General features: G+C 52.0%; 1 protein-coding gene across 10 annotated transcripts in view; it reads left to right on the top strand.

Annotated features, from left to right (window-relative positions):
* The window catches only part of BCORL1 (BCL6 corepressor like 1), a 64,125-nt gene that overhangs the window by 20,158 nt on the left and 16,758 nt on the right, over nt 1–27,209 (top strand). For 6 of the 10 annotated variants that reach the window (XM_045882411.3, XM_064574556.1, XM_045882416.3 and 3 more), the window contains 7 exons: nt 4,711–4,801; nt 5,037–8,312; nt 13,912–14,077; nt 15,188–15,268; nt 17,264–17,662; nt 21,611–21,834; nt 25,889–26,110. In XM_045882411.3, coding sequence (XP_045738367.1) covers nt 4,711–4,801; nt 5,037–8,312; nt 13,912–14,077; nt 15,188–15,268; nt 17,264–17,662; nt 21,611–21,834; nt 25,889–26,110 — 4,459 coding nt within the window. The other 4 variants (XM_064574558.1, XM_064574559.1, XM_064574560.1 and 1 more) reach the window with 4 other exon arrangements.

Below are 27,209 nucleotides of genomic sequence, written 5' to 3' on the forward strand. Positions count from 1 at the left end.
CGGTTGTTTCTAATTTTCCTGGGATGGGATGGAGCTGGGGCCGTATGAGTGGCCTGCCCTGCCATGCTGTCCCCGTTCAGATGAAGGTGAGGAGGCCAGCAGATGACCTTTTGCCAACTAACATTTGTCTGCTCATTAAGAACTGTCAGACTGTGGAGTAAGGGGAAGCTCAGGCGACTGCAATTTTTATTTGCTGCATCCATGTTCGGTGCTCAAGGATACGCACAAGATATTTTTGGTCCTTGATCTAAGCCTGGAAGAAAGGCAGTTTTATTATTCAGCTGTATACTGGGAACTGTTAGTGGGTATTCTGGTGATCAGCGCTTTCCTGCCTCACGAGGCTAATGACGATTCGCAGTGCGATCCTTCTGAAGTATCTCAGGAAGAGCCAACTGCTTAATGTAGTTGTCGTACGGAACTGAGAGTTGGTGATGCCTGCCTAATCCGTGTGTGTTTTAAATGTTCTGTTCACCAAAATATTTGGTTGACCAAGCTCTGCCATTTACTGATCATGCCCCATAGGAAGGACACCCAAAATGGCCTTCAGATTTTATATTTTTGACTCTCATGACCTTTGGCCAAAGAAAGAGCTATGTGTGATGGTCGCAGTACCTCTCTCCTTTTTAGAAAAGGCATGCTTGCTGGTGTTCAGCTGTTGTTTCAGTCCATCGACTGTTTAAATTCCAATGCATCAGATCAGTCCCCTAGAACATGGACCGTTACGGCTTTTCCCGGGATTAAAATCCGGTGTTTTCCTTGGGTGAATCTTGGAAGTGTGTGCGTAGCTGTGTGTGCATGTGGGAGAATGTGTGTCTTCGTGGGTATCTTCTTTTTTCTTCTGCTCTTAACAGGAGAAGTGTGTACTTGTCTGAGGTTCAGGTTAGGAGAAGAGACCTTTTTTTTTAAAGCCATTAGTGCCTAATAGTTTAATGTTCTCTATACTGAGGAACAAGTTAGAGACGGACTTAAAAGGAATTTGATTTTAGAATATAAAAGTCAGGACTAAGGAAAATAAGACAGAATTCCTCTCAGATTTGCATAAGAAAGATATTTTCCTTTGCATGTGAGGTATGGCCTTAGGTAATGACCAGGAGGGGGACTGGGGAAAGGGAGGGTGGTAGTATTGATTTGCGTAAGCATTCACCCGCAACTTGGCAACTCGTTATAGGCAGTTGAGCCTTGGGTGCAGAGATCTGGACTAGAGCCTTTAACAAATAGGTGTACAAGCTGCCTTGGTTCATTGTCCATTCTAAATCCCTGCTGAGAAAGAAACAGGAAGGGAGCCCCAAACCCGCCTTTCCCTCTTTATGGACCTTTCTTGGGATGTTAAATTACCAAATATGCCTAGTGGTTAAGATGACCTTTTAAGCATTGTCACTTTTGATCTCATCTACCCTTTATTGTTGCCTTCCTCTACAGTCTAGGCCATGCTAGAGCTGCTTTCTGAAATGTGATCTCACCTTATTTAAAAACCCATCTTCCTCAGCCCTTTACAACTTGTAGAACTTAGACATTTCGGGTGTAAAGCTGCACATGGGGGTTAACTCTTAAAACTGTTTGAGAAGGGCGCCTGGGTGGCTCAGTTGGTTGAGCGACTGCCTTCGGCTCAGGTCATGATTCTGGAGTCCCGGGATCGAGTCCCGCATCGGGCTCCCTGCTCGGCGGGGAGCCTGCTTCTCCCTCTAACCCTCCCCCCTCTCATGTACTTTCTCGCTCTCTCAAATAAATAAATAAATCTTTAAAAAAAAAAAAAAACAACTGAGAAACCTGCCCGGCGTCATTAGATGCAGTTGAGGACCGATGCTGTTGCAGGGACAGGGACAGGGGCTTTCTGCAGGCCCCAGGTGGCTGACTGTAGTCACACCTCTGGTTAACTTTCTCTGTTTTCTCGCTTGCTTGCTTCCTTTCTTGTATCCATTCATTCCTTCATTCACCCACCATTTACTAAATCCAGCAGGAGCAAACCAACAGTCACGGGATGCTGATGGTGAGTGCTATAGAGTGGCACGCACAGGCCCTGTGGGAGTCTAGATGCAAGAACGGTAGACTTCCTGGGGGAATAAGGGAAGGCTTTCCAGAGGCAATGACATCTGACCCGGTGGCTTGAGGGATGAGTAGGAGTTTGAGGTGAGGGTTGGTATGTCCCACACGGTATGTTTGGGGAAGACCCTGGCTGGAATGAAGGTGGTCTTGGGGTGTGGTAGGACTCAGGCAGGGAAAGTCTGCAGGGGCTGGAATTTAAGGAGCCCGGTGTGGGTGGTGTGGTCAGGGCCCAGTGGGCACTAAAAAAGCTCTGGTTTGACAGTGGTGCTAGCCCTTCATAATTAGGAAAACAGCCCTGAAAGGTTATCGCCATTTCTGGTTTAAGTTCAACAAAGCCTGAAGCGCAACAGCCCAGGGTCATCTCTGCTGGGAAGAAGTGGTGGGATTGATTTTCAGTCCTGATTGAAGCCTGCTTTGACCCCTGCTCCCTCCTCCCTGCCGCCTGCACCCTCCTAACCTTGCCTGGTTGACCCACTTCTCTTTGTGCACCCCTCCCCTGCAAGCTATTCCTGTCCCAGGCTCCTCTCTCCATGGAGCGATTTAATGTTTGCTTAGCTTTGCACACCCCTCTCCTCAGAGAATTTGAAACGTGGCCACACGACGTTTTCCCAGAGCCTCGGGGGCTGGCACTCGGGCCCGGGCATGGCTGGGGTAGCCGGGACTGTTGCTTCCACTGCCGCTGCCACCCCCAGAGTCCCTGGGCCGCGGGCTCTGTGGGTCTGCCTTGGAGGCAGGTGGCAGGCTTTCTGCGTTCAGTTCAAGGTGATTTTATGTGGGGTGGGACCCCAGTAAGGGCAGCTAGCTCCCCTCCCTGTGGTCAGGAGAGGAAAGAACGGAAATAGCTAACATCTTTCCCCTGCAGCCCCTCAGGTGGGGTTGGCGAAGGGGAGGGCAGTGCCCCTCGTTCCCCTTGCTACTGCCCTCCTCCCAAAGCCCTCGCTGGCCAGTCTCATTGGAACATGCTTCTCCCCGGCCCAAGGCTGGGTGTAGGGCTGGCTTTTCTGGTCTCCCAGGAGCCAATGTCCAAGTATGTTTTCCCTTTCCCTCAGGGCCCCCCTTCCTCCCCTTCCTCGAGACCCCTGACTGCCTCTCCAGCCCTTGCCTGTCCTTACAGTCATCTCTGTTTGTCACCAGCAGTCATTGCCAGCGATGGAACCCTCCCACTTCTGCCAGCCTAGCTGCCTTTTAAAGGGAACAGATCTCCACCCCCCTTCCCCAGTTAGTCCCTCCTGGAGCCCTGAAATGGGAGGGAGAGGCCTGCGGTGATCTCCCTTGTCTTTTTTGCTTCTCTTGGCCCAGGTACAATTTTGGAGTCCATCAGTAGTGCCCTGTTCCAGTGAGAGGGAGGGAGTTAGCAGGACCCCTCCCCATTTTTATGGGGGTGGGCTGCAGGCTCCCAGACTGTCCTAGACTAGGGTGGCTGGTGAGGCAGGTGTTAGCTTCTTCCCGGGCTGCTGTAGAGCTGAGGGCGAAGAAGAGGAGCAGACTCCAAGGCGGTCCACTTCCCCCAGAGGTGCACAGAGCATTCCTGTGCTTCTCCCCCTCGGAGCTGCGCCACAGGGCTTCTGCTGGAGCTTTATTCTTCTACCCAGACCTTCCACTCAGCCACTTACCTGGGCTCTTGCCCCAGTGGTATCCTCCCTTGGGCAGACAGTGGTGGATTTTTGCTGTACCCCAAAAATGGAACTTCTAGTGGGTGTTTGTCCTCTCCTCAGCTTCACCCTCCTAGTCTTTTTTCCCCCCTAAGGTTCTTCCTGAAAACCTGGAGAAGACTTTTGGAGTAGGCTGGGGTTCAGTTAGGTTTTCCTCCTTTGCGACCCAGCTCTCTGGCCTTGAGCCCTTCCCTTTGCAATATACCAACTTGAATTTGGGGTCAGTGGCCTTGAAGGCCTCCCTTTGGGATGGGAGTGAACGTGGTGGTGCTGGGAGAACAAGGGGAGCGTGGGGGGCTGGCGGGGCATGGGATGCAGGCAGGAGGGCAGGTGCTGGCTGGAGCTCGGTGGTACTTTAAAATAGGGGAAGAGGTACCCTGGAGGGAAAGAAGTCGTGCCCTTGAAATGCCCCTCAGCACCCAGTGACCCGGTGGCCTCGAATCAGTATCCTTACATGCGCTAATAAATGTGTATCCGCTCTAGGCAACCCCATCAGGTGAATAGGTGATGATTCAGATTTAGAACATGACACACAATGGAGGTGGCTATTTGTTTTAGAAAAGGATTACCCTTATGATATCTGCAGCCAGCTTCCCTTATAGACTTAAAATAAGATTGCACTTAAGAGAAAACCTGGTTTCCATGCCTTTTGAGATCATCTGCCTTTTGGCAATGCCCAGTACCTCCTGGATGGTCACCTTGACAGGTAAGCTCGGGACAAAGCAAAGGTGCTGGGCCATCCTCCACGTTCCTGGTGAGAGCCCCAGAGAACAGGATACACAGCCCAAGGAGGGGAGTCTAGTCAGACTGGGCTCCTTTGCAGGAATTTGCAAAGCTGGGCTTGGAGGCTTCGGCTTGTGACCTGTCCCCCCAACAATTCCTTGTGATTTCCTCCAAGCCACCAAGGGAAGTGGTTTTATGGGAACCAGGGCAGGCAGGAGGCATTCTGCCGAAGGTAGTGGTGGCCCAAAGACCAGGCCTCATGGCCCTTCTCTGGTTGTGTCTCCCATGCTAGAAGAGCACCTCTTTCTGATGAGGAGTCCACGACAGGTGACTGCCAGCGCTTTGGATCTCAGGAGTTTTGTGTCAGCAGCAGTTTTTCCAAGGTAAGGGGCCATGTGGCGCCACATGTCACCCGGCAAAGGGCGGAGCTGATGTGCCCAGTCTGCCATCCCAAGAAGGGGGGCAGGCAGGAACGGGGTATTTCCCAGAAGTTGCTGTATGTGAGACAGAAATTGGGCGAGTCGCAAAGCGGGCCCGCCGCCGCCCGCCCCGGGCCTCGGGATGTGTGCCCCGCTGCAGAGAGCTAGCTGAGACGGGCACGCTGCTCTGTCGTTGCAGGTGGAGCTCACGGCAGTTGGAAGCGGCAGCAATGCCCGGGGGGCAGACCCAGATGGCAGGACAGCAGAAAAACTTGGGCACAAGTCAGAAGACAAGCCTGACGACCCCCAGCCACAAATGGACTATGCTGGGAATGTGGCTGAGGCCGAGGGCCTGCTGGTGCCGCTGAGCAGCGCCGGGGACGGCCTCGCGCTTCCTGCGGCTGACGGCGCTGCCGAGGCCAGCGACAGCACGGCCGACTGCTCCTGGGCTCCCCTCAGCACCCAAATGAGCAAGCAGGTGGACTGCTCAGCAGCGGGGGTAAAGGCTCTGGACTCTCGGCATGGCGTGGGGGAGAAGAATACTTTCATTCTGGCCACTCTGGGAACTGGAGTCCCTGTGGAGGGAACCCTGCCTCTGGTGACCACTAACTTCAGTCCACTGCCAGCGCCCATCTGCCCCCCTGCTCCCAGTTCGGCTGCCGTCCCCCCGTCTGTTCCGGATCCGTTCCAGGTTCCCCTCTCCGTCCCCACCCCGGTGCCCCACTCTGGGCTAGTTCCCGTCCAGGTTGCCACTTCAGTTCCGGCCCCTTCCCCTCCCTTAGCCCCGGTCCCGGCTCTGGCCCCGGCACCACCGTCGGTGCCCACGCTCATCTCTGATTCGAACCCCCTTTCAGTTTCGGCCTCAGTCCTGGTGCCTGTGCCAGCTTCGGCTGCCCCCTCGGGACCCGTTCCCCTGTCGGCTCCAGCCCCTCCCCCCCTCTCAGTCCCAGTATCAGCTCCTCCCTTGGCTCTGATCCAGGCTCCTGTGCCCCCTTCAGCTCCAACCCTGGTCCTCGCGCCTGTCCCCACACCAGTTCTGGCTCCCATGCCGGCGTCCACGCCTCCAGCGGCTCCCAACCCTCCGTCAGTGCCGATGCCCACCCCGACTCCGTCCTCCGGCCCGCCCTCAACCCCCACCCTCATCCCCGCCTTTGCTCCTACACCCGTGCCCGCTCCCACCCCAGCCCCGATCTTTACTCCAGCCCCCACGCCCATGCCGGCGGCCGCACCAGCTGCCATTCCCACCTCTGCGCCCATGCCAGCCTCTTTCAGTCTGAGTCGAGTATGTTTTCCTGCAGCTCAGGCACCAGCTATGCAAAAAGTCCCCCTGTCCTTTCAGCCAGGGACAGTACTGACCCCAAGCCAGCCGCTGGTATATATCCCACCTCCGAGCTGTGGGCAGCCGCTCAGTGTGGCCACACTGCCAACCACCTTGGGGGTCTCCTCCACTCTTACACTGCCTGTCCTGCCTTCCTACCTTCAGGACAGGTGTCTCCCTGGTGTGCTGGCCTCCCCAGAGCTCCGGTCTTACCCATACGCGTTTTCTGTGGCCCGGCCTCTGACTTCAGATTCCAAGCTGGTCTCTCTGGAGGTGAACAGGCTTCCCTGTGCGTCCCCATCCGGCAGCACCAGCACCCAGCCTGCGCCCGATGGGGTCCCTGGGCCTTTGGCAGATACTTCCCTCTCTACTGCTTCTGCCAAGGTGCTTCCAACCCCACAGCCTTTGCTGCCAGCCCCCAGCGTGAGCTCGGCCCCAACGCACCCTGCCAAGGTGCCAGGTGGTGGTGAGCAGCAAGCAGAAGGGACTTCCGTCACCTTCTCTCCCCTCAAGTCACCTCCACAGCTGGAGCGAGAGATGGCCTCTCCACCTGAGTGCAGCGAGATGCCCCTCGACCTCTCCTCCAAGTCCAACCGCCAGAAGCTTCCATTGCCGAACCAACGCAAGACACCCCCCATGCCCGTGTTGACCCCCGTGCACACCAGCAGCAAGGCCCTCCTCTCCACGGTCTTGTCAAGGTCTCAGCGCACAACCCAGGCTGCCGGTAGCAATGTCACCTCATGCCTGGGCTCCACTTCCTCGCCCTTCGTCATCTTTCCCGAGATCGTGAGGAATGGAGACCCGAGCACCTGGGTGAAGAACTCGACTGCGCTGATCAGCACCATTCCTGGCACCTATGTGGGAGTGGCCAACCCGGTGCCTGCCTCCCTGCTGCTGAACAAAGACCCTAACCTGGGCATCAACCGAGACCCCCGCCATCTCCCCAAGCAGGAGCCCATCTCCATCATCGATCAAGGAGAGCCTAAGAGCTCCGGTGCCCCCTGTGGCAAGAAGGGCAGCCAGGCTGCGACTGAGGGACAGCCAAGCACAGTCAAACGTTACACCCCAGCCCGCATCGCCCCTGGGCTGCCGGGGTGCCAAACCAAGGAGCTCTCTCTCTGGAAGCCCACGGGGCCAGCAAATATTTACCCACGGTGTTCAGTCAATGGGAAACCCACCAGCACCCAGGTCCTGCCTGTTGGCTGGTCACCATACCACCAAGCGTCTCTGCTTTCCATTGGCATTTCCAGTGCCGGGCAGCTGACCCCCAGTCAGGGGGTGCCCGTAAGGCCCACCAGTGTTGTTTCTGAGTTTTCTGGTGTGCCGTCTCTTGGCCCCAGTGAAGCTGTGCACGGACCTCCCGAGGGGCAGCCGCGGCCTGGGGGCCCCTTTGCTCCAGAGCAGGGCACTGGCACAAAGAACAAAACTTGCCGGATTGCTGCCAAGCCTTACGAAGAACAAGTCAACCCCGTCCTCCTGACTCTCAGCCCTCAGACGGGGACCTTGGCGCTGTCTGTCCAGCCTAGCAGTGGGGACATAAAAGTGAATCAGGGGCCTGAGGAATCAGAGAGCCACCTCTGCCCCGACAGCACTCCGAAGATAGAAGGTCCCCAGGGGGCTTGTGGCCTGAAGCTGGCAGGAGACACGAAGCCTAAAAACCAAGTGCTGGCCACCTACATGTCCCATGAGCTAGTCCTGGCCACCCCCCAGAACCTGCACAAGATGCCCGAGCTGCCTTTGCTACCTCATGACAACCGCCCCAAGGAACTCATCTTGGATGTGGTCCCGAGCAGCAAGAGGGGCTCCAGCACAGAGCTTTCACAGCTTGGAAGCCAGGTGGACCTGGGACGGGTGAAAATGGAGAAGGTGGATGGTGACGTGGTCTTCAACTTAGCCACCTGCTTCCGGGCCGATGGCCTCCCAGCAGCTCCCCAGAGGGGCCAAGCTGAAGTTCGGAATAAGGCCGGGCAGGCCCGAGTGAAACAGGAAAGCGTAGGTGTCTTTGCTTGCAAGAACAAGTGGCAGCCAGACTCGGTGGTGACCGATGGGGTGACCGAATCTCTGCCGCCCAAGAAGATGAAGTACGGCAAAGAGAAGGATGGTGAGGAGCAGCAACCACAAGCCAAGGTCACAGCTCGGAGTTCCCACGGACCCAAGGTGAGTGCGGGGCTGAGGTCGAGGGCAGGGCCCGCACACCGGAGGTCTGCTTTATCCTGCAGATGTCAGCCTCCCACGGCGGTGTTCTTGAGTAGCTCTGTGAACTGAACTCCTTGGAAGGCTTGTGTAAAGTGAATAATGACCTGCTGTCCCCTTTCTAAGTCCCATTGTCCATATATGGTGTTTTAGCACGAAGAGGGGCCGGCTCGTATTTTGTAGGATGTGGGAAATGATTTGGTCCCTGAGGCCAGGGAAGCCATTGTCCCAGATGAGGTTGGAAAGCGGAAGAAGGGATTGACGAGGGAAATCAATTAATAACAGGCCCTTCCCCACATAACCATTCTTCCTTTTCCTTTTCTGAGATGACTGCTGGCCTTGAGAACTTGGGATTCTCAACAGAGTTGTTCTCTGCACCACTGGGGGAGCCTGCTCAGGATATGCTTGGAGTTTTGTGGGGCCGAAGCCAATTTGGCTTCTGGGCTCATCCGCCAGTTTCCTATCTGCCCAAGGGCTTGGGGTGGCAGCTTTGTGTGTAGGCCCACTGGGAATTTGGTGTGCAAGGCAGGTGGGCATCTGGGTCTGGGTTCTTAACAGTGGCCGCGATCTAGGCAAAAAGGTGGGCCAAGAGGATTTGACTTGAATCCAGTGGTGTTCCAGAGGGGATCCAGAAGCCGCTGGTGATCCAAGGAGATTCTTGAAGCAGTTGAAGATAGGTCTTCTCAAAAATGTGGAGCAATTTAGGGGCACCTGATGGGCTCAGTCAGAAGAACATGTGACTCTTGATCTCGGGGTTATGAGTTCGAGCCCTGCTTTGGATGTAGAGATTACTTAAGTAAATAAAAAACTTTTAAAAAATAGGGAGCGGGACGCCTGGGTGGCTCAGTAGTTAAGTGGCTGCCTTTGGCTCAGGTCATGGTCCTGGGGTCCTGGGATCGAGTCCCAAATCGGGCTCCTTGCTCAGTGGGAAGCCTGCTTCTCCCTCTGCCTCTGCCTCTCCCCCTGCTTGTGCTCTGTCTCTCTCTCTCTCTGACAAATAAATAAAATCTTTAAAAAAAAAATAGGGAGCAATTTGAAGTTATGTTAAGCCTTCAAATTGAATGTTTCTTTAAAGATTGTATTTATTTAGGGGCACCTGGGTGGCTCAGTCGGTCAGGAGTCTGCCTTCTACTCAGCTCATGATCCCAGGGTCCTGGGATCGAGCCCAGCATTGAGCTCCCTGCTTGGTGGGGAGCCTGCTTCTCCCTCTCCCCGTGCCCCGCTTGTGCTCTCTCTCAGTCAAATAAATAAATAAAATCTTTTTAAAAATTTAGAAATAGATTGTATTTATTTATTTGAGAGAGAGGGGGGTGGGGGAGAGCAAGGAAGGAGAAGCAGACTCCCTGCCGAGCAGAGAGCCCAATGTGGAGCTTGATCCCAGGACTCCGAGATCATGACCTGAGCTGAAGACAGATGCTTAACTGACTGAACCACCCAGCCGCCCCACTTTTTTTCTGGCTGCTGGTTGCCATGTTTTATTTTTTTTATAAAGTTTTATTAGAATGCAGCCATGCTCTTTTTTTTTTTTTTTAAGATTTTTCATTTTCGGGCGCCTGGGTGGCTCAGTTGTTAGGCGTCTGCCTTCGGCTCAGGTCATGATCCCAGGATCCTGGGATCGAGCCCCGCTTTGGGCTCCCTGCTCCACAGGAAGCCTGCTTCTCCCACTCCCTCGCCCCCTGCTTGTATTCCCTCTCTCGCTGTCTCTCTCTGTCAAAAAAAAGATTTTTCATTTTCAAATTGAATGTTGATATACACTAATGAACAGATTTCTAGCCAGAGTACAAGGAATTTGGGTTTGTGGTGGAAACTCTTAGTCTTTTTTGGACCGTAGAGCATTTTGGGAAACTGTAAGACCCTGTCCACAGAAACATGACCTCAGAATTTTGCCAGTAATTTCAAGGAGTTCATGGGCCCAGCCCCTCCACAAAGCCCGCCCTTGGGCTCCAAATGAAGAACCCCAGGGATAGAGTTGGGGTGGGTTTTCTCAATGATCTCACAGCCACCTCTGTATGGCAGAGACATGCCAAGTAAGAACACAGGTCATAAAAAAAAAAAAAAGAACACAGGTCATGACATAGTAGAGCATATATATAGCATTTGCTCAAGTAACTGTGATTTGTCCTTGGTGGTAATAAGAATAATAATTCATGTTGTTACATGTACTGTATGCTATACACACGCAGACACACACACACACACGTAGCCTATATACTATATGCCAAGTGCTTTCTACAGACGTCGTCTAACTTCATCCTTACAATAACCCTATGAGGTGAATGCTATACCCAATTTACAGATAAGAAGATGAAGGAAACAGACTGAATGGGCAGGTTACCCAAAGTTACACAGCTACTAAATGGCAGAGCTAGAACTCAGACTCTAGTTGTTGGCTCCAAAGTTCATGTCCATCTTCAGCTGTGCCACCCTGTCTTCTACTCTCCTCATGTATAACTGTTTCACTGGCCATTTGGCAAGTGTTTGTTGAGTAGTTACTACATGCAAGTCCCTCCCAGGCGTGAGCTACATCTTCAGGAGGGCGGTACAGCATTGTGGTGAGGAGGATGCTTTGTGGAGCCAGGCACAGTGCCCAAGTTGAAGTGTTGGTCCTGCTTTTTCCTAACTGTGTGCTATCGGTCAAGTGACTTAGTCTCGCTGGCCCTCAGTTTCCTCATCTGTATAATGAGACTATAATAGTACCTCTTCTGGGCGCCTGGGTGGCTCAGTTGGTTAAGCGACTGCCTTTGGCTCAGGTCATGATCCTGGAGTCCCGGGATCGAGTCCCACATCGGGCTCCCTGCTCGGCAGGGAGCCTGCTTCTGCCTCTGACCCTCCCCCCTCTCATGTGCTCTCTCTCTTTCTCTCTGTCTCAAATAAATAAATAAAATCTTTAAAAAAAATAGTACCTCTTCCATAAGGCTGTGCAAAGATTAAATGAGATGATGTCATGAAGTGTCCAGAATAGGCAAATCGATAGAGACAGGAAGTAGAATCGTGGTTGACTAAGGCTGGAGGAGATGGGGAAATGGGGATGGGATTTCCATTTGGGGCAGTGAAAAAGTTCTGGAACTCCATGATGGTTATATGACTCTGTACTAAAAGCAATGGAATTATAAACTTAATCAAATGAATTGTATGGCATATCTCAAAAAGTAACATGTCAATAAAGCTGTTACTAATAAAAAGTAAATGAGGTGATATATATGAATGCTTAGAACAGTGCCTGGCAGGTAGTAAGTGCTCAGTAAATGTTCGTGGCTGCTGGTTGTTATTGTTAGTATTACTAACAAAATAGACATGCTCCCTGCTCTCATGGAGCTTATGTCTTGCAGGCGACCTGATGACAGGCAGGCTCTGCCCTTTACTCTATTAGATGAACAGTTCACTGGGCCCACTGACAGGTGCCGAGGGCAGAGAATAAAGTTACGAGATCAGGGGCCTTGCAGCAGCCCTTCGCAGCTTCCTGTAGTGATTTAGCAAATGTCCATTTTTGGGGGAGAGTAAATAACTTAGATCTTTCTTTTCTTATCTTCTATTTTTCCAGAGAAAGAAACTTGATAAGCAAAGTCAGATCAGGGCTTAATTCAAAACAGCCCCTTTCAGGGTATGGCCAAGAATCAGAATAGTCTCCTGTCCCCTACACCACCTGCCCCAAGGCCTCATGGAATCCTGAAGGGCTGGCTGAATCCTCAGCAAAGAAAGAGTTCTGCTTCATCTGGTGCTGGGTATATTTTACTGTCTTCTCAGCCTTTGGAAAATTCCTTGGAAAACCTTTCAAAACTCTGTTAACCAGAACATTCATCTTACACGGTCTCCCCATCCACCCAACTTTTTGCCTAAGTTGGAGCATGCAAATACATTTTTACTCTCGGTGCTGCCCTTGCAGAACATTTGGACAGAAATCCCTTCTAGATGTTCTGTTTTACTTGTTTTTGACTACCTTAGGAAATAAAAGTTAATGATCTGCACTTGAAAGAGCCAGCTAAAAGTGATATTCAGAAATAAATAGGACATGTTCAGATTTATGTGCATTTAACTTTATTCCCCCTGACTTCAAGTAGTCTTTCTCTGGCCATTCCTGAAGGTGAGATTTTAAGCAACGGTTCCCCATCTTTCTTTCCTCCCCAGTTCTTTCTTTTTCCTAACACTTTGATTTGTAGGAACCAGCAACAGGCAAAGGGGGCAACTGAACTTGAATTTTTAGCTCAGCCCTCTGCTGAGTAAGAAGCAGGAGGAAATCACAGTTTAGTAGGAGTCCTGGGAATTTGGTGGGGAATGGTCACTCCCTATCCCTGGGGAATTGAGACACTTCCCCCCGCGACACCCCGGAAAATGTTCTATTGATAAGATATCGGCTATCCCCTTAGCTGGAGCTAGACAGTGATAACCTTCTAGGAGGTGCATGTGGGTCTGCTTAGGGGGAAAACAACTCTTCCTTTCTTCCTAGGGCCTGCTTTCATGTTAAAACGTTTTGCTTATTCTGCACTCCCTGGATGCTAGAATACTAGAAATCCCTACCTTGCCCTATTTCTTGTTTGGTGGCATGGAGAGACCTCAGAGCTTGTGAGCGTATGCAGCTGTGAGGTTGGGAGTGTCCTTGTGCTGTGCAAGCACGGCCGGCGTGCCTGTCCGAGTGGGCGAGTGAGCAGGGCTGAGCAAAAACAGTGGAGGACGTGAGTGGGGAAGGAGAAGAGTGAGAGCTGCTGCAGAGAGAGGCCCAGGTGGGGAGCCAGGAGCCCTAGGTCTCAGTCCCAGCCCTGCCACTTTGTCACCGCAGGCGCAAATGAGCTCATTTGCAGATTTGCCTGGGAAGTGGCAGGCGCCCCCCAGCGCGCGGACGCCCGGGGTCGTGTGTTGCCCTGGACAAAGCATTTAACCTCTAGTCTTGGAGCCTCAGTTTCCTGGTCTTTGCAGTGGGGATGATACTAACTTCTGCTTTCAGGGTTGTCAGGAAGATCAAATAAAATAACAGAGAAGGAAACGTTTTGAGACGTTGAAAGTACTGCAGAGTATCAAGTGGCATTATTAATAATGCCTCGGCCTTTTCCTTGTCTTCCGTAAGTGCGGGCCAGTGTGAGTTGCTCCCGTGTCATGCCTTTCTTCTTGCCTTTGTTGAATCTATTACACACGGAGATAGACCGTTTTTCTTGAGTTGGCCCAGGCTAAGGATTGTTTTCAGTTGTTGGTGTCTGTACCATTTGCACTGAAGGTATTTGACCAGTGTGGTCACCCGACTTGCCGAAGAGGCATTTCTGTTTGCTGCCCGTCTCTATTGCTGTTTGGATGTAGAGAGCATGGGCCTGACTTTGCGCCTTTGAAAATGACTTTGGGTGTTGATGTGGCTTGTGAATGCAGCCTCCGTAGACCTGTAAAAATGATGGCGTGTGGATGTCTATGGAGATTAGTTAGGGCACAGGGTTCAGGCCCAGAAAGCCCCTGCCCTGGGCCCCCACCTGGGCTCTGAGCTCTGTCCGTGTGTCAGAACGGGGCCCCAGACTTATCATTGGCAAAGCTTTCTTAAGAAGAGAAACTGATCTCAGACTTGACTCTCTCTACCTCTCCACAGTGCCGGAAGCCGCCTAGTGACCCCCAGGAACCCACCAAGAAAAGCCCCAGGGGGGCTTCAGATTCAGGAAAAGAGCACAATGGAGTCAGGGTAAAGCACAAGCACCGGAAGCCAGCAAAGCCGGATTCCCAGTCTCCAGGAAAGCGAGCTGATGGCCACGAGGAAGGTAGGCTCCTCAGTTCCTCGCCCTCTGGGCTGGGCTATAGAGGGATCCCCATGGCAGGTCATTGGCGGGTTGGGGGGTGGGGGTGACTCTGCACTGCCCAGAATAGTGAGACTTCCTCATTATGGAAAGAAGATAAAACTGACACCTCTGAAATCAAAGGCAAGGGAGAATGGGGCTTATTCTGTTCACCCTGGTCACTAGAATAAGGTACGCTCTGAGGGCCAAAGAGGGTGGTTTTCAGACAAACACAAGTCAGTCCTATGACAGAGTAGCCGAGCCATTACCCTGCAATGGGTCTAGGCTCAGAGAAGAAATGGGGTTCATGAGGACTGAGATCAAAACAGCAGGATGGGGTTCATGACACATGTTTTTCTACCTTTGGTATATTCGAAAACTCCCATTATAAAAAGTTAAAAAATTAATACCCAGCTAGCTAGCCAGAAGCGTTTAGGGAAATACTGAACTCTTATTATCGAGAGACACGCAGTATGTTTGGAGTCGGGAGGTGTGTACTTGACCTGTGTGCTCTGCCACGCTAGTTCCTTGGTGCCCTCATCAGAGAGAGACACCCACGTGTTCCTGCGTACATAGCCTGTTTTCATGGCTTTGCCTGTCTGACCCGACCTGCCTTTTTCTAGTCTGTTCTTATGCGGCAGTTTTCCTTTCTCCACTACGCCCTGCTCCCATCTTCCTGCCTTGCCCAGTCCTCTACGATCCATTGAGGTTGCCCTCGTCTGGGACCTGCTCCAGCTTAGTTCTAACTTTGTGGAGGTGCGGCAGCCTCACAGTCCTACAGACAGCCAGGCCTTCAACTTGCTGGCGAGCTGGCGAATCGATTCTGTACACAGCCCTTTCTTTGGTGTCAGCAAAAATGACCCAACTCCCAGTTTTCAAAAACCGCTGGGAATTGCTCCTTCTCCAAGAGAGGTACATAGGTGAGAGCAGCCTGAGGAGAGCCGATGAATGCGACGCCCAGAAAGACACAAATCCTCCCTTGATTTTTCCACCCAAGCCTCTCCGGGATGGGGGGGCGGGGTGTGGGGCTTTCAGTCCTTGGACTCCTGATTGTGATATTTCTACCTTCTGCCCTGAAACCACACGTCACTCCAGGTTCCTTGGAGAAGAAAGCAAAGAGCAGTTTCCGTGACTTCATCCCCGTGGTTCTGAGCACGCGGACGCGCAGTCAGTCTGGTGAGTGAGTCTGAAGCCACGGCCCATCTTGGCCCTTCTCTGCAGAGAGAGGTAGAAATCTGGTCGAGTGATTTTGCCATTGGTCTAGGTGGAGAGTTGAGACTTCGACTCACCATGCTAAGATGCCCAGCTCCTTGCAGAGACAAGAGAGCCCAGGGTGGGGAGGGGGAACACAGCCCACAATGTTAGGACTGCTTGCTTCACTTTTCCAAACAGGGCGTTTCCGAGCAGGGATTTGACATCTCTTGTTGGCAGCCAGTGGTGGAAGGAGGAAAGGCCTGTGCCACTCAGGAAAACCGGCCTACTCCAAGCTTTCGCATCTCATGGTCAGCGGGGCCAGTCTCAGGCACGGACATGCAACCTTTGGACTTACCGCCCTATGTGACAGGCGTCAACAAAATCGGCAGTGGTCACTGAGTTGTCAGGGCCGGTGGAATCGCATTTGGCCCCCTGAATTTGTATTCAGTGTCTGAAGAAAGATAGCTCTTTCTGGCCCCCGCCTTTGCCTGCCAGCCTCCACGTTGGTGTGTAGCACTAGAAGTGGTTGCCCTGCTTCACCTGTGTTTCCATGCGGAGTGGCTAGAATGGGGAAGCAGGGCGCAGTGTAAACTCAGCTAGCTGACATTCTATTAACTGGCACCCTCAGCTCACGGAGAGCGCAGTGGTAATTGGGGCTCATAATGACGGCCTGGAGGCCTCGCAAAATCCTGAAGTGTCTTCTGAATCATCAAAGAGTGATTACATTATGCCCAGTCTCATTTTACTGTTAAACACATTGTACTGCATTTGATTCTTTGGAAATTGGTGATCCCTGTGTGATCTCTCTGGTGATTCTGTATTAACCAGAATATTAGATTAACCAGAACACTTCGTTCCTTGCCTGTCTGTATATGGAGATTTTGCTGGATATTTGCTGTCTTTAAACGGTCTGACTGACTTGAAGCTTTGGTTAAGGACTATTCCTTTTGCTTCAAAACCATTTCTTTCTTCCACTGACCTCGCTTGTGTTTGGGGATTGTCAAGTTAATAGCGAGTCCTTGGGAGAAGGATGGTGGTGTTTCAGAGCAGCTTCTGAAGAAGATCATCAGATCTGCTGTTGTGCTAAGCCGGGCCAATTTAGGGTCGTACTTTTGTGGTTAGCAGAGTTATGAAGGAAGGAGTGGGGATGAAAATGGCCTCTTGGCAAGATGGTGGAGGAGGGCAGGAAAGGTACCATCGTGCCGGGGTGCTGGGGAGAGGGGAGGGAAGTGCCTGTCCAGCGGCGAGGAGCCGCTGCGGTGGGGAGGAGGGGGGTGTGCAGGGAGAGAGCTCCACCCCTGGACTCTTGGCCACTTAATAGGAGGTGGGGTCAACGCGAGGGAAGAGGGCCTGGCGGAGGAGCATTTGGGCGGGACTAACCCAGGCTGTGTCACAGGAAAGTGACTCCTTGCTTCGCTTTTCCTGAGACTCTTCTTTTGTGATGATTCTGCTTGCCCAGGGTGGCTCTGTCAGTGAGACTGGTGGTCACATAGCGAGCAGGGGCGGGGGTGCCCTGCCGATCTGCCCTCCCTCACCTGCTACTGAACCCTGATTTCCCAAAGGGCAGGGACCTGTGGCCTCCTCCTGCTCCTCACATAGTGCTTTGCGCCTCATAAGCACTAAGTAAGAGTTTGTGCAATGAGTTAAAGTCACAGCAACGTGGATGAGGAAGGGCGTGTGGCTTGGATACTCGATATTTGTGTGGTATATTGGACTCTGTAAAATGCTTATGGGCGGATTATCTCATTTGAGCCTCAAAACAGTCCTGTGAGGCCAGTAAGGCAGAGAACAGTGTCCCCGTTTTAAAGAGGAGGAAACAAAAGTGAAGGAACTTTCCCAGAGCACACAGCTAATAACTGGCAGAGCCTGAACTTGAACCCAGACCTTCAAGCTCCTAATCCAGGGCACTTGCTTCGACACCATACTCTTTGTCCTTTGAAGAGGTACCTGACCGTCCTCTGTACATCCCATCCACAGGAAGCATCTGTAGCTCCTTTGCTGGTATGGCAGACAGTGACATGGGAAGCCAGGAAGTCTTCCCCACAGAGGAGGAAGAAGATGTGACCCCCACCCCGGCTAAGCGTCGCAAGGTGAGAAAGGCCCAACAGGACACCCAGTATCGCAGCCACCATGCCCAGGACAAGACTCTGCTGAGCCAGGGCCGCCGGCACCTGTGGCGAGCCCGAGAAATGCCCTGGAGGACTGAGGCTGCCCGGCAAATGTGGGACACCAATGAGGAGGAGGAGGAGGAGGAAGAAGATGAGGAGGAGGGCCTGGTGAAGAGGAAGAAGCGGAGACGACAGAAGAGCCGAAAATATCAGACTGGGGAGTACCTGACGGAGCAAGAAGAAGAGCAGCGGCGGAAAGGGAGAGCAGGTAAGGCTGGCTGGGGATTGCTGCCTCAGCGAGCTGCTATCACTCATCCCCAGGCCACAGTGACTTTGGCTTCTGGGGACCCTCGGGCATCCTGGGTGTTCCCACCTCTGCCTTCTCTTCGCCAGCCGAAGGCCTCTGCACCCATAGAAACCTGGTGCTGTGAGCTCCAGCTGCCAGAGGGGGTCACTCAACTCCAAGCCCCAGGCTGTGGCTTGGGGTTCAGATTGAATGAGTTTGGACTGACCTGCAGGGGAGCGGAGGACGTGAAGGCCCGAGCCCTCCAATTTCATATAAGAGTCTGAACCTCTGAGCAAGGCCACAGTGGCATCCTTGGCATGTGACAACTCGATACCAGGGAGTTCTCTGGTTGGCTTGAGGGAGCTGGCTCTTGGGAGGCTGGGTTCTTTCTCCTAGAATCCTGGGTTCAAGAAGAAAGAGGCATTGGCTGCCTTTCCTGGGATGCTTCCAGCCCCTACACTAAAGAGAAGTACCAAGTTTCCTCAACTTAACAGAAGAACTTCAAGTAGAAGCGGGCACAACTATGCTTTCTCCATTAAAGCTGCAAAGGTTCTTAAGAGGCAGAGTGAAGCTTTGAGGTGACCCAAGGTGCCATCAGTTTTGTTGGACCCAAGTTGGAAGAGCAGGCAGACCAAGGAGAAAACCAGGCTTTCTTTGGCTACGTCAGATGCTATAATATATAATCATGGAGGCACAGACTGTCACCAAGGCTAATATCAGTATGTTCTGCTAAGTATTGTTCGGGCCCATTTCTGGGGTTTTTTGGGGGGGGCATTTCTATAGCAGATTTCTAGATGAGCAAAAAGTATGTTTCTGGGTTCTGTAAGAGCAAATCTCTCTCTCACTCTTTCTCTGACCTCTGCCCTTGAAGCAATATTTGATTGTCTCTGATAATGTATTTATCCTGCGCTGCTGGGAAGTATCTACAGTCTCCCTATTATTGAAAACAGAATAGCTGCCTTCTGAGGGGGTAATAGATTCTGGGTTTGCTATAACGCAAACAAGGCTAACCCTCACTTCCAGCTCAGTTTAAGTATAGATGTGTACGATACCGTCCCTATACTGCAGAGGGTAAGAGAACTAATTTTCATCAACTGTGGGAGAGGGTGGGGATGATTTTCCCTTTTTCCTGCCAGAGCCGTAAGGGATTGGTCAAGAATGAGGCATCAAGCCGTTGGTCTCAGCCACTTGTGTTTGGATGAAGAAGAGCTTTTGTGTCACGCAGTCTTCTTTACTGAGAGCTGGTTCCCTGCAAGCTTGGATGCTTCCTGTGGAACTTACTGGTTTGGAATCAGAAGGACCTTTGAGGTTATCTGGTTCCATTTTCCACCCAAAGCAGAGATCTCTGTAGCACTGTGGATAGGTAGCCTTTATGTAAACACCCCTGGGAGCATGGAGAACAACTGCTTGGCAAGGCGTCCTGTTTGATTTGGGGGCAGCTGCAGCTGTGGAACGTAGGTCATTCTCCCTCCGTGCATATGTCTAAGGGTTTTGAGTCAAGGCTGTTGGCTTTGGCTTATGGTTTGGTTACCTTCCTCCAGATCCTATGGTGACATCTTCATGAAGGGATTGCCTGGCAAACATCTCTCTTCTCAGGAAAGCTCTGATCCTTCCTATTACTGCCTATCTTTCAGGTTGACATGAGGGAGTCAGGCAGAGGCCAAACTAGACAGGTCACCTTACTTCTGTCGGAGCCTCATGGCCTTTCTGTTTTTTTAAAGGATTTTATTTATTTATTTATTTGAGAGAGAGAGTGAGCATGAGTCAGGGTGGGGGGCGGGGTGGGCAAAGGCAGAGGGAGAGGGAGAAGCAGACTCCCCACTGAGCAGGGAACCCGATGAGGGGCTCCATCCCAGGATGCCAAGATTGTGACCTGAGCCGAAGGCAAATACTTAACCGAATGAGCCACCCAGGCACCCTCATGACCTTTCCTTTTGTCCTGGACTTTGGTATCTCCCTCCTTGACCTGCAGAGGGGATAAGAATTGGCTCTGGGTTTGGAGTGGAAGAGCCACTTCCACTTACCCAGCTACTGCTTCCACTCTGTTTCTTTCCGTGCTACTATGAAGTTCTTGCTCCACTGCAGCTGAATAAGCTCCAGAGCCTGCCCATCCCTGGGTCAACGGGGTAGGGAGCTGCTGCTTTTCCTGTGGCGGTGAATGCTGTAATATGGCGTCCCCATGTTTCCTGAGGTCCTCCCTCACAAGGCACAGTTCTGTTCCTTCCTCTTTCGCCTCAGCCCAGACTTGTTGCATCAAAAGTCCCAGTTTAGAATGTTCTGGTTGGAATTGCCATTAGAAGCCATCTAACACAGCCGTTCTTGGACAGGTGTGAGGACCCACTGGTGGGTTGGGGCTAGTTGGGAGAAAACGTTGGTATGATAACTGGCTAAGAGCTGTGCGTAACCCAGAGCCAATTCCTCATATTCTAGTGATGGCTCCCGCATCTGGATTTGCCATTGGTAATGTCACATGTGAGAACACATGCCACGGTCAAGGGAGGCTAGCTAAGAATTCTTGGATCTTGCTTAACTCCCTTGGTTCACAAATTGGAGAAACTGAGGCTGCAGTTACTCATTTCCTAGACATACTGATCTTTTGTCATGTGCTCAGTCCTGTGGGGGAAATAAAGAACACATGGGCATGGCCCTCCCTAAAGAGCTTGCACTGCAATAATATGATAAGGATGCCTTCCTCTTTATAACACCTTATAAAGGGGCTTTTGTATATGTGACCTCATTTAATTCTCATACCAGTCCTCTGATGTGGAATATACTTTCTCCATTTTATAGACATAGAAACTGAGACTGTGGGAGATTATGTGGGTGATTATGACTTGCCTCAAGCCAATTACACAGCTAGTGGCCAAGCCATGTGACACTAATATTAGTTAAGAGATAAGAGTAAACTTAATCTATCCCCCCTATACCTGAGGTTTAGGACTGACCTGTGGGATGAGGCTATTGGCAATGAAGTTCCCAGCGCCGCTCAGGGATCCATCTGGAAAGAGCTGTAAGAATCACAACATACTTCTAAAAAAAAAAATTTTGTTAATTTATTTTAGATTTGGGGGGCAAGTGGGGGGAGGGAGCAGGAGGGGGAAAGAATCTCAAGCAGACTCCGTGCTAAGTGTGGAGCCTGATGCAGGGCTCCATCCCACCACCCCAAGATCATGACCTGAGGTGAAACCAAGAGTCAGCTGTTTGACCAACTGAGCCACCCAGGCGCCCCTTGAATCACAGCCACACTTTTTGAAACTAGAAAGTGCTTTGTCTAGTGAGCTGTGGCTAGAATTAGAGATGTTGCCCAGTGTATCCCAGTGACTTGATTTCCAACCAGGGAAGGCAGCAGGTTTCTGTGACTGTCCATCAGCTAAGTAGGCCCAGGGCACCTTCTGGTTTCAGGGGGTTTCTTTGGCTTTGATCTTGGCATCCTCAGAGAGTGACCAACCAGGCAGTCAGGTGGGTGGGCGGAGGCAATGAAGGAAGACTTCTCCATTTACGCCCCACCCCAGTATACTTCATACTTCGCTTCAGCAGAGCTGCTAAATTTGTTTTCATACTAGAATGGAGAAAGAGACAAAGCCGATGGGGGAAAAGCTGAAAAGAAGGTTCTGATTTGCTCTGGGCTATGGGGAAATCCTTTTAAAATTACCCTCATCTTGGGGACAGCCAGCTGGGCCGCCCCCTGCTGGCAGGGCTGGGGGTTGTCACCGGCTTGGAGAGGAAAGACTTGGATGTTGAAGTACAGTGTCCACTTGAGAAGCGTTTAGTGGCATTGTTGGTACCACACTAGACACTGGTAGCTGATCGTTACACAGCTCGGCACTGAGATTCGACTCCCCAAAGCCTTCTGATTCATCGTAGAGGAAAGCATTGCTTTTCTGTGTTCCATTTCCCTGACATCCATTCTTTCCTGTTTCTTGCCTTCAGATTTAAAGGCCCGTAAGCAGAAGACTTCCTCCCAAAGTTCGGAGCACCGCCTCAGGAACAGGAACCTTCTCTTGCCCAACAAAGCCCAGGGGATCTCGGATTCACCAAACGGTTTCCTCCCAAATAACCTGGAGGAGCCAGCCTGCCTTGAAAATTCAGAAAAGCCATCAGGAAAACGAAAGTGCAAGACCAAGCACATGGCAAATGTCTCAGAAGAGGCCAAGGTGCGTTGCCAGTGAGGGGAGTTTATGGGAAGGAAGTGGGCTAGGGTGGCAGGCTTTCCACAGGCTCCTTGAACAACAGTCATCTGAGTGAGTGAGTAAGTGGATGAGGAGGACCCAATTAGCTCATATTTATTAAAGTATTTTGAAGTAGTTCCAGAAGAGTTGGGGGTTACATTTGAAGAATGGGACCTAAAGTTATCAGCTAACAATAAGAGTCTGCAAACTCTCAGGTTTGGTTCTTAATGGCTTTTCCTCAACAGCTCTTGGATCTCCTTTGAGTTAGGGAAGAGTTGAAGAATATGGCAGGATGTTAGCCTGAATAGCTTGTTAACATCCAATCAAGAAGCTTTTGTCTGGGCTTAACTCCCTGGAAACCAGTCAGAGAGTTTTCTGAATCAATCAAGGTAGAAAAGAACTTGTAGAAGCAAGGATGTTGATGTCCAGACAAAGGTTGCTTGAGGGTAGGCTGAAGGAGTTAGAGCTGCCCTCCCACTGGCAACTCACCAGTTCCTTTGCTTCTCGGGGAAGCAGAGGAGCAGGTAAGTGGGCACTCACCAGTCAGTAGCCAGGCCAGCATTCTAGAATCGCTGTTCATAATTGACATCTTTTTGGGGGTTCTGATGTTCACATCATTGGTTTCAGGTTCCACATTATACCATTTGCAAAAAATCACATGGTCCTCAGTCCTCAGGTGAGCTTTACATTTGAGAGAAGCGAAGGTCCAGGCCCCAATGTCATTGGCAACCCAAAAAAAAAAAAAAAAAAAGGTCATAGTGGTCTTGTTTGGTGGTTGTGATTTTTCCAGCTCTTTCCAGCTCCAGAGCAGGGATCCCTGAGTGGCACTGGCAAAAGGCGGGAGACCCAGGTGCTCGTCTCCCCCTCCTTTTCCCTTCCCCCTCCTGGAATCTGGTTCCAGCTCAAACAAGGTACTCAAGCCTATTTCCTCATCTTTAAAAATGGAGATGATACTCCATGTCCTTTCCATCTCACAAGGGTGCTTGGGGGAACAAAGGAGGCAACGGATGTAAAAGGCTTTGATCACCGTAAAGTGCTCTTTGAGGTTGGTGTACATTCTTGAGCTTCGGGTCGAGGCAAGGATGGGAGGACAGAGGCCCGGAGTGGCAAGGTAGTATGACCATTCCCTCAGACCCCCGGAGGGGGCGGGGCCAGGGGAATAAAGAAGTCTGGTCTGTGCTGAGGGCTCCGTTCACGTGGTCGTTCTAAATTCCCACAGTGGCTGTTAGAGGTAGGCACTGTAGTCCTTGTTTTATGGTGAGGAAACCGAGGCTCCGGGAGGCTAAGGGACTGGCACGAGGTTACTCGGGGTCACGAGTGACAGAGTCAGGACGGGAAGCAGGCCTCACTGCCTCAGCTCTTCCCGTGTGCCTCCACCCGGTCAATGGGTGGCTTCTGTCTGTATCCAGGAGACGCTGGGGCGGGGAGCAGCCAGGCAGGGACACACTGCGACACTGAGAGGCTCTGGTGAAAGGTGGGCGTCCCCCTCCTCTCCCCCCGGCTCCTCCCCAGACACTCAGATGGCCCTGTCCCACACAAAGGTGACTGGCTGCCTGACATTCAGCAACACACGCTCAGAGTTGTGTCTGGTTATTCCGCCTGGCAGTGTGTCTGCAGAAATGTTCCTCCCAGAGAGGTTTTGTCCCTTCACAGGGCCTCCCTTTCTCCCTCCCGCCTTTCTTTCTCTCCCAGTCACCACCACCTGCTCTGGATGCCCCCATGGCATGGTGCTTTGTAGTGGGAAGCGGGGCGGGGGGAGGGTGGGAGACGTGCCTGCGACACTAAAGCTAGGGCATTGGCCAAAGGCTTCTTCCCACAGGGGCTCTGAGCCAGGGAGGAAGAGGGGAGGGGGCCCCCATTTGTTCTTGCTCCTCCCCCTCAGGCAGCCTCGCTTGTCTCTGGCGGCTCTTGCCCCCGGAAGGAGAGTCACCCTTTGGCTCCTGGCTTGGCTTAGCAAAAACCTAGGCACTTTACCCAGCATCCTCCAGTAGTGCCATTTTCTACCTCTGTCCTCATGGTAGTAGAGCACCACTCTACACTCCTCGGCAGTGCCTTCCTGCTAGTGACTGAACCTCTCTGCCCTTAGGGGATGGGGATGGATAGCAGCTCTGGTGGTCTGGGGATTTACCAGAGGAGACAAATGCCCTGGGCTCTGGTCTTTTCCCTGCTGCCATCCCTTCCTGGGCTTCATGATTTTCTAGGTAACTTTTCAGTCTGCCCAGGGCTCTGCACAGAGCTGGCTTGAATTAGGTCAACAAATATTTGTTGTGATGATGTGTCCAGCCCTGAGTGAAGTGCTGTAAGAAATAAAAGTGAAGATGACAGTACGAACCCTGCCCCAAAGGAGCCTCAAACCTAACAGGGGAGGCCAGACTTGCCCATGAAATAGTAGGAGGAAGTCAAAAGTCTGGCATCAAGTACCAGGTTATTTGTTTCAGGCTAGGTGCCCTGGATATGTGGAGAAGGAAAGCTAGAGTATTATAGAATGTTACAGAAGACATAGGATTTCCGTGAGACCTTGGTAATACTCTGAAGGATTTGGATAAGTGGTATGTATTAGTTGTCTCTTGTGGTCTAACAGATTACCCTCAAACTTAGCTCAATGCAACAGCAAACATATTATCTCCCACAGCTTCTGGTGGTCAAGGGTTCATGAGCAGCTTAGCTGGGTCTGGCTTGGGGTCTCCCATGAGGTTGCGGTCAAGGTGTCAGCCAGGGCTCCATTAAACCGAAGGACTGACTGGGGCAGGAGGGTCCGTTTCCAGTGGGGCTCCCTCACATGGCTGGTCATTGGCAGGAGACGCCTCTTTACCTTGCCCTGGGGGCCTCTCCAAAGGACTGCTTGAGTGTCCTCATGACATGGCAGCTGATTTCCCCCAGAACAAGTGATCCAAAAGAGAGAAAGGCTGAAGCCACATTGTCTTTCAGGAAGTGGCCTTGGAAGTCAAACACTGTCACCTCTGCACTCTCCTGTTGGCTACACAGGTCAGCCCTGTCCAGTGCACGAGGGGGCTACATGAGAGCACAAATATCAGGAGGGGTCATCAGGGGCCATCTTAGAATCTGATGAGGGCAAAGTCTGCCCTCTGGTCGCCCAATGATTCATGTCCCTCCCCACACGCAAGGCAGACCTACCTCTCCCAAGGCCCTCCAAAGTCTTGTCCAGTTATGACATCAGCTCCCAGTTTATTTTTATTTTTTTTAATTTTATTTATTAGAGAGAGTGAATGAGTGAGAGCACGAGTGGGGGTGGGGGGAGAGGCAGAGGGAGAAGCAGGCTCCCTGCTGAGCGGGGAGCCAGACTCGGGGCTCCATCCCAGGACTCTGAGATCATGACCTGAGCTGAAGGCAGACGCTTCACCGACTGAGCCACCCAGGTGCCCCCAGCTCCCAGTTTAGAATCTCACCATCTAACTTAGGTCCAGGTGCAAATGAGGCTCCTTGGGTCTGGTTCCTGGAGCTCAGTTCCTCGAACACAGTTCCTCTAACACTCCCCACATGAAGAGCCCACAAGGGAGAAAGTGAGGCTCAGAGAGGTTGGGCCTTAACCCAGGTCTTGTAGCTAATGGGTGGCAGAGGCAAGATACCAGACCTACGTCTGTCTGACTCTTGAGCCCGAGTGCTTTCCACCACCCAAGGCGGGCATGAATGTGATCTAGGGCCATGGTGTGGAGGAAGGTGGGAAGAGGCTGGGGTAGGTTAGAAGGCGAGTTTTTACCACAAGAGTGAAGGCCTTAGCAGCTGTGCCTCTTCAGTCAAAGATAGCTGTCTCCACTTCTCTTTACTCTCAGTTTGCTTTGCTCATTTAGAAACAGGACTTGTCAAAACCTCAGCAAATGGGGATTGAGGCAGGTAAAGAAGGCAAGTGGAGTGCTTGGGGGAAGCTTGGATGTGCCCTCGGTCTCTGATTTCGGATCCCTTGGTCATTCGTTGGTTTATGTGGTTGAGGATTTGAGCCCCTCCGCATCTGCTGTTCGGGTGGGAGCGGATGGGAGCCTGCGCTGATCCAGGACCCCACCCCCCCATCTCTGCTTTCTAGGGCAAAGGTCGTTGGAGCCAGCAGAAGACACGATCTCCCAAATCTCCCACCCCAGTGAAGCCCACGGAACCATGCACACCCTCTAAGTCCCGAAGTGCCGGCCCAGAGGAGGCCTCCGAGTCACCTACAGCCCGGCAGATCCCCCCAGAGGCACGTCGGCTCATAGTGAACAAAAACGCGGGCGAGACCCTCCTGCAGCGGGCGGCACGTCTTGGCTATAAGGTAGGGAGAGCCCCAGCGTCTGTGGAGAAGCTTCTCCCCATTGGCTCTTCTGTGGCCTGGGCTTCAACCCCCCCCCCCAGACTCCTTCTATTGCCCAGATGGTCTCTGGGGCCGCCTAGCCACTCTCGGGGAGTGTGGGTACGCAAGCTCATTTGAATATCAATTGGGGATGAAAAGAATTGAAATATTGATAACCCAACACATTCCTAGGCCAGAAACGGGGTTTCGATGTTGTCTTGAGCTTCGCTTTGTGACGGCTCCCTCACTCAGAGAGGAACAGGGGTGATCATCACTCACTTCACACCCTGCAGCTTCCCCTCATTTGAACTCCCGTGGGGGGAGAGTCAGTGGTGCGTCGGCTCCCTGCCCCGACACTGCTTCCCTAGGGGGTGGAGAGAAAGCAGGAAAGGGAGCTGGCATTTATCGAGCACCACTTTGGTCATGTTAAGAGCTCTGATTACTTCATATGATTTCATCTTCACCACTGACCTGTGGAGGTAGGTTTTATTCGCTCCATTTTACGCATAAGAACATCAAGGCTTAGCAGTGCTAAATGGTGTATCCAAGACCATTCAACTCTTAACGTATGTATGATTCTGAATTCCCACCAGGTCTTTTTGATTCCCAAGTGCCAGGGTAGGGTGGAAGCCTGACTCCGTGACCATGATAAAATGTTTTCGGACACTTTTGTTGATACGAACTCCTTGACCATGTATCTTTGCCCACCACACCAATTATTTCCTAAGGATTTGCTCTTAAGGGTGGAACTGCTGGGTTTTAGAGTAGGCCTTGATTTAAGGCCTCCGATCCCTATAACTGACTCATTTAAAGATGGTCGCACTCCCAGCCAGGCTGCTCGGCACAGGAGAACTACCTTGGCAGTGGCTCACTGGCGAGCTGCCCATCTTTCTTGAGCGCCTGGTTTGGGGGCCGGGGTAGGTGCCAAGAGAGGTCTGAGGAAAAAAGATGACCAACCCCTGCCCTCAAGTGTAATCTTCTTTTACCTGGGGCCAAACCAGCAAGTAGGAGACCGCAGGAGAACCAACCAGGACAGGACAGGAGCAGGGGGGGCAGCCTGTCAGGGGAGGGTGGGAGGAGC

This window comes from Mirounga angustirostris, unplaced genomic scaffold (assembly GCF_029215605.1).
Source record: "Mirounga angustirostris isolate CCGP_5_RB_7025 unplaced genomic scaffold, mMirAng1.0.hap1 SCAF_11, whole genome shotgun sequence".
Classification (NCBI taxonomy): Eukaryota; Metazoa; Chordata; class Mammalia; order Carnivora; family Phocidae; genus Mirounga; species Mirounga angustirostris.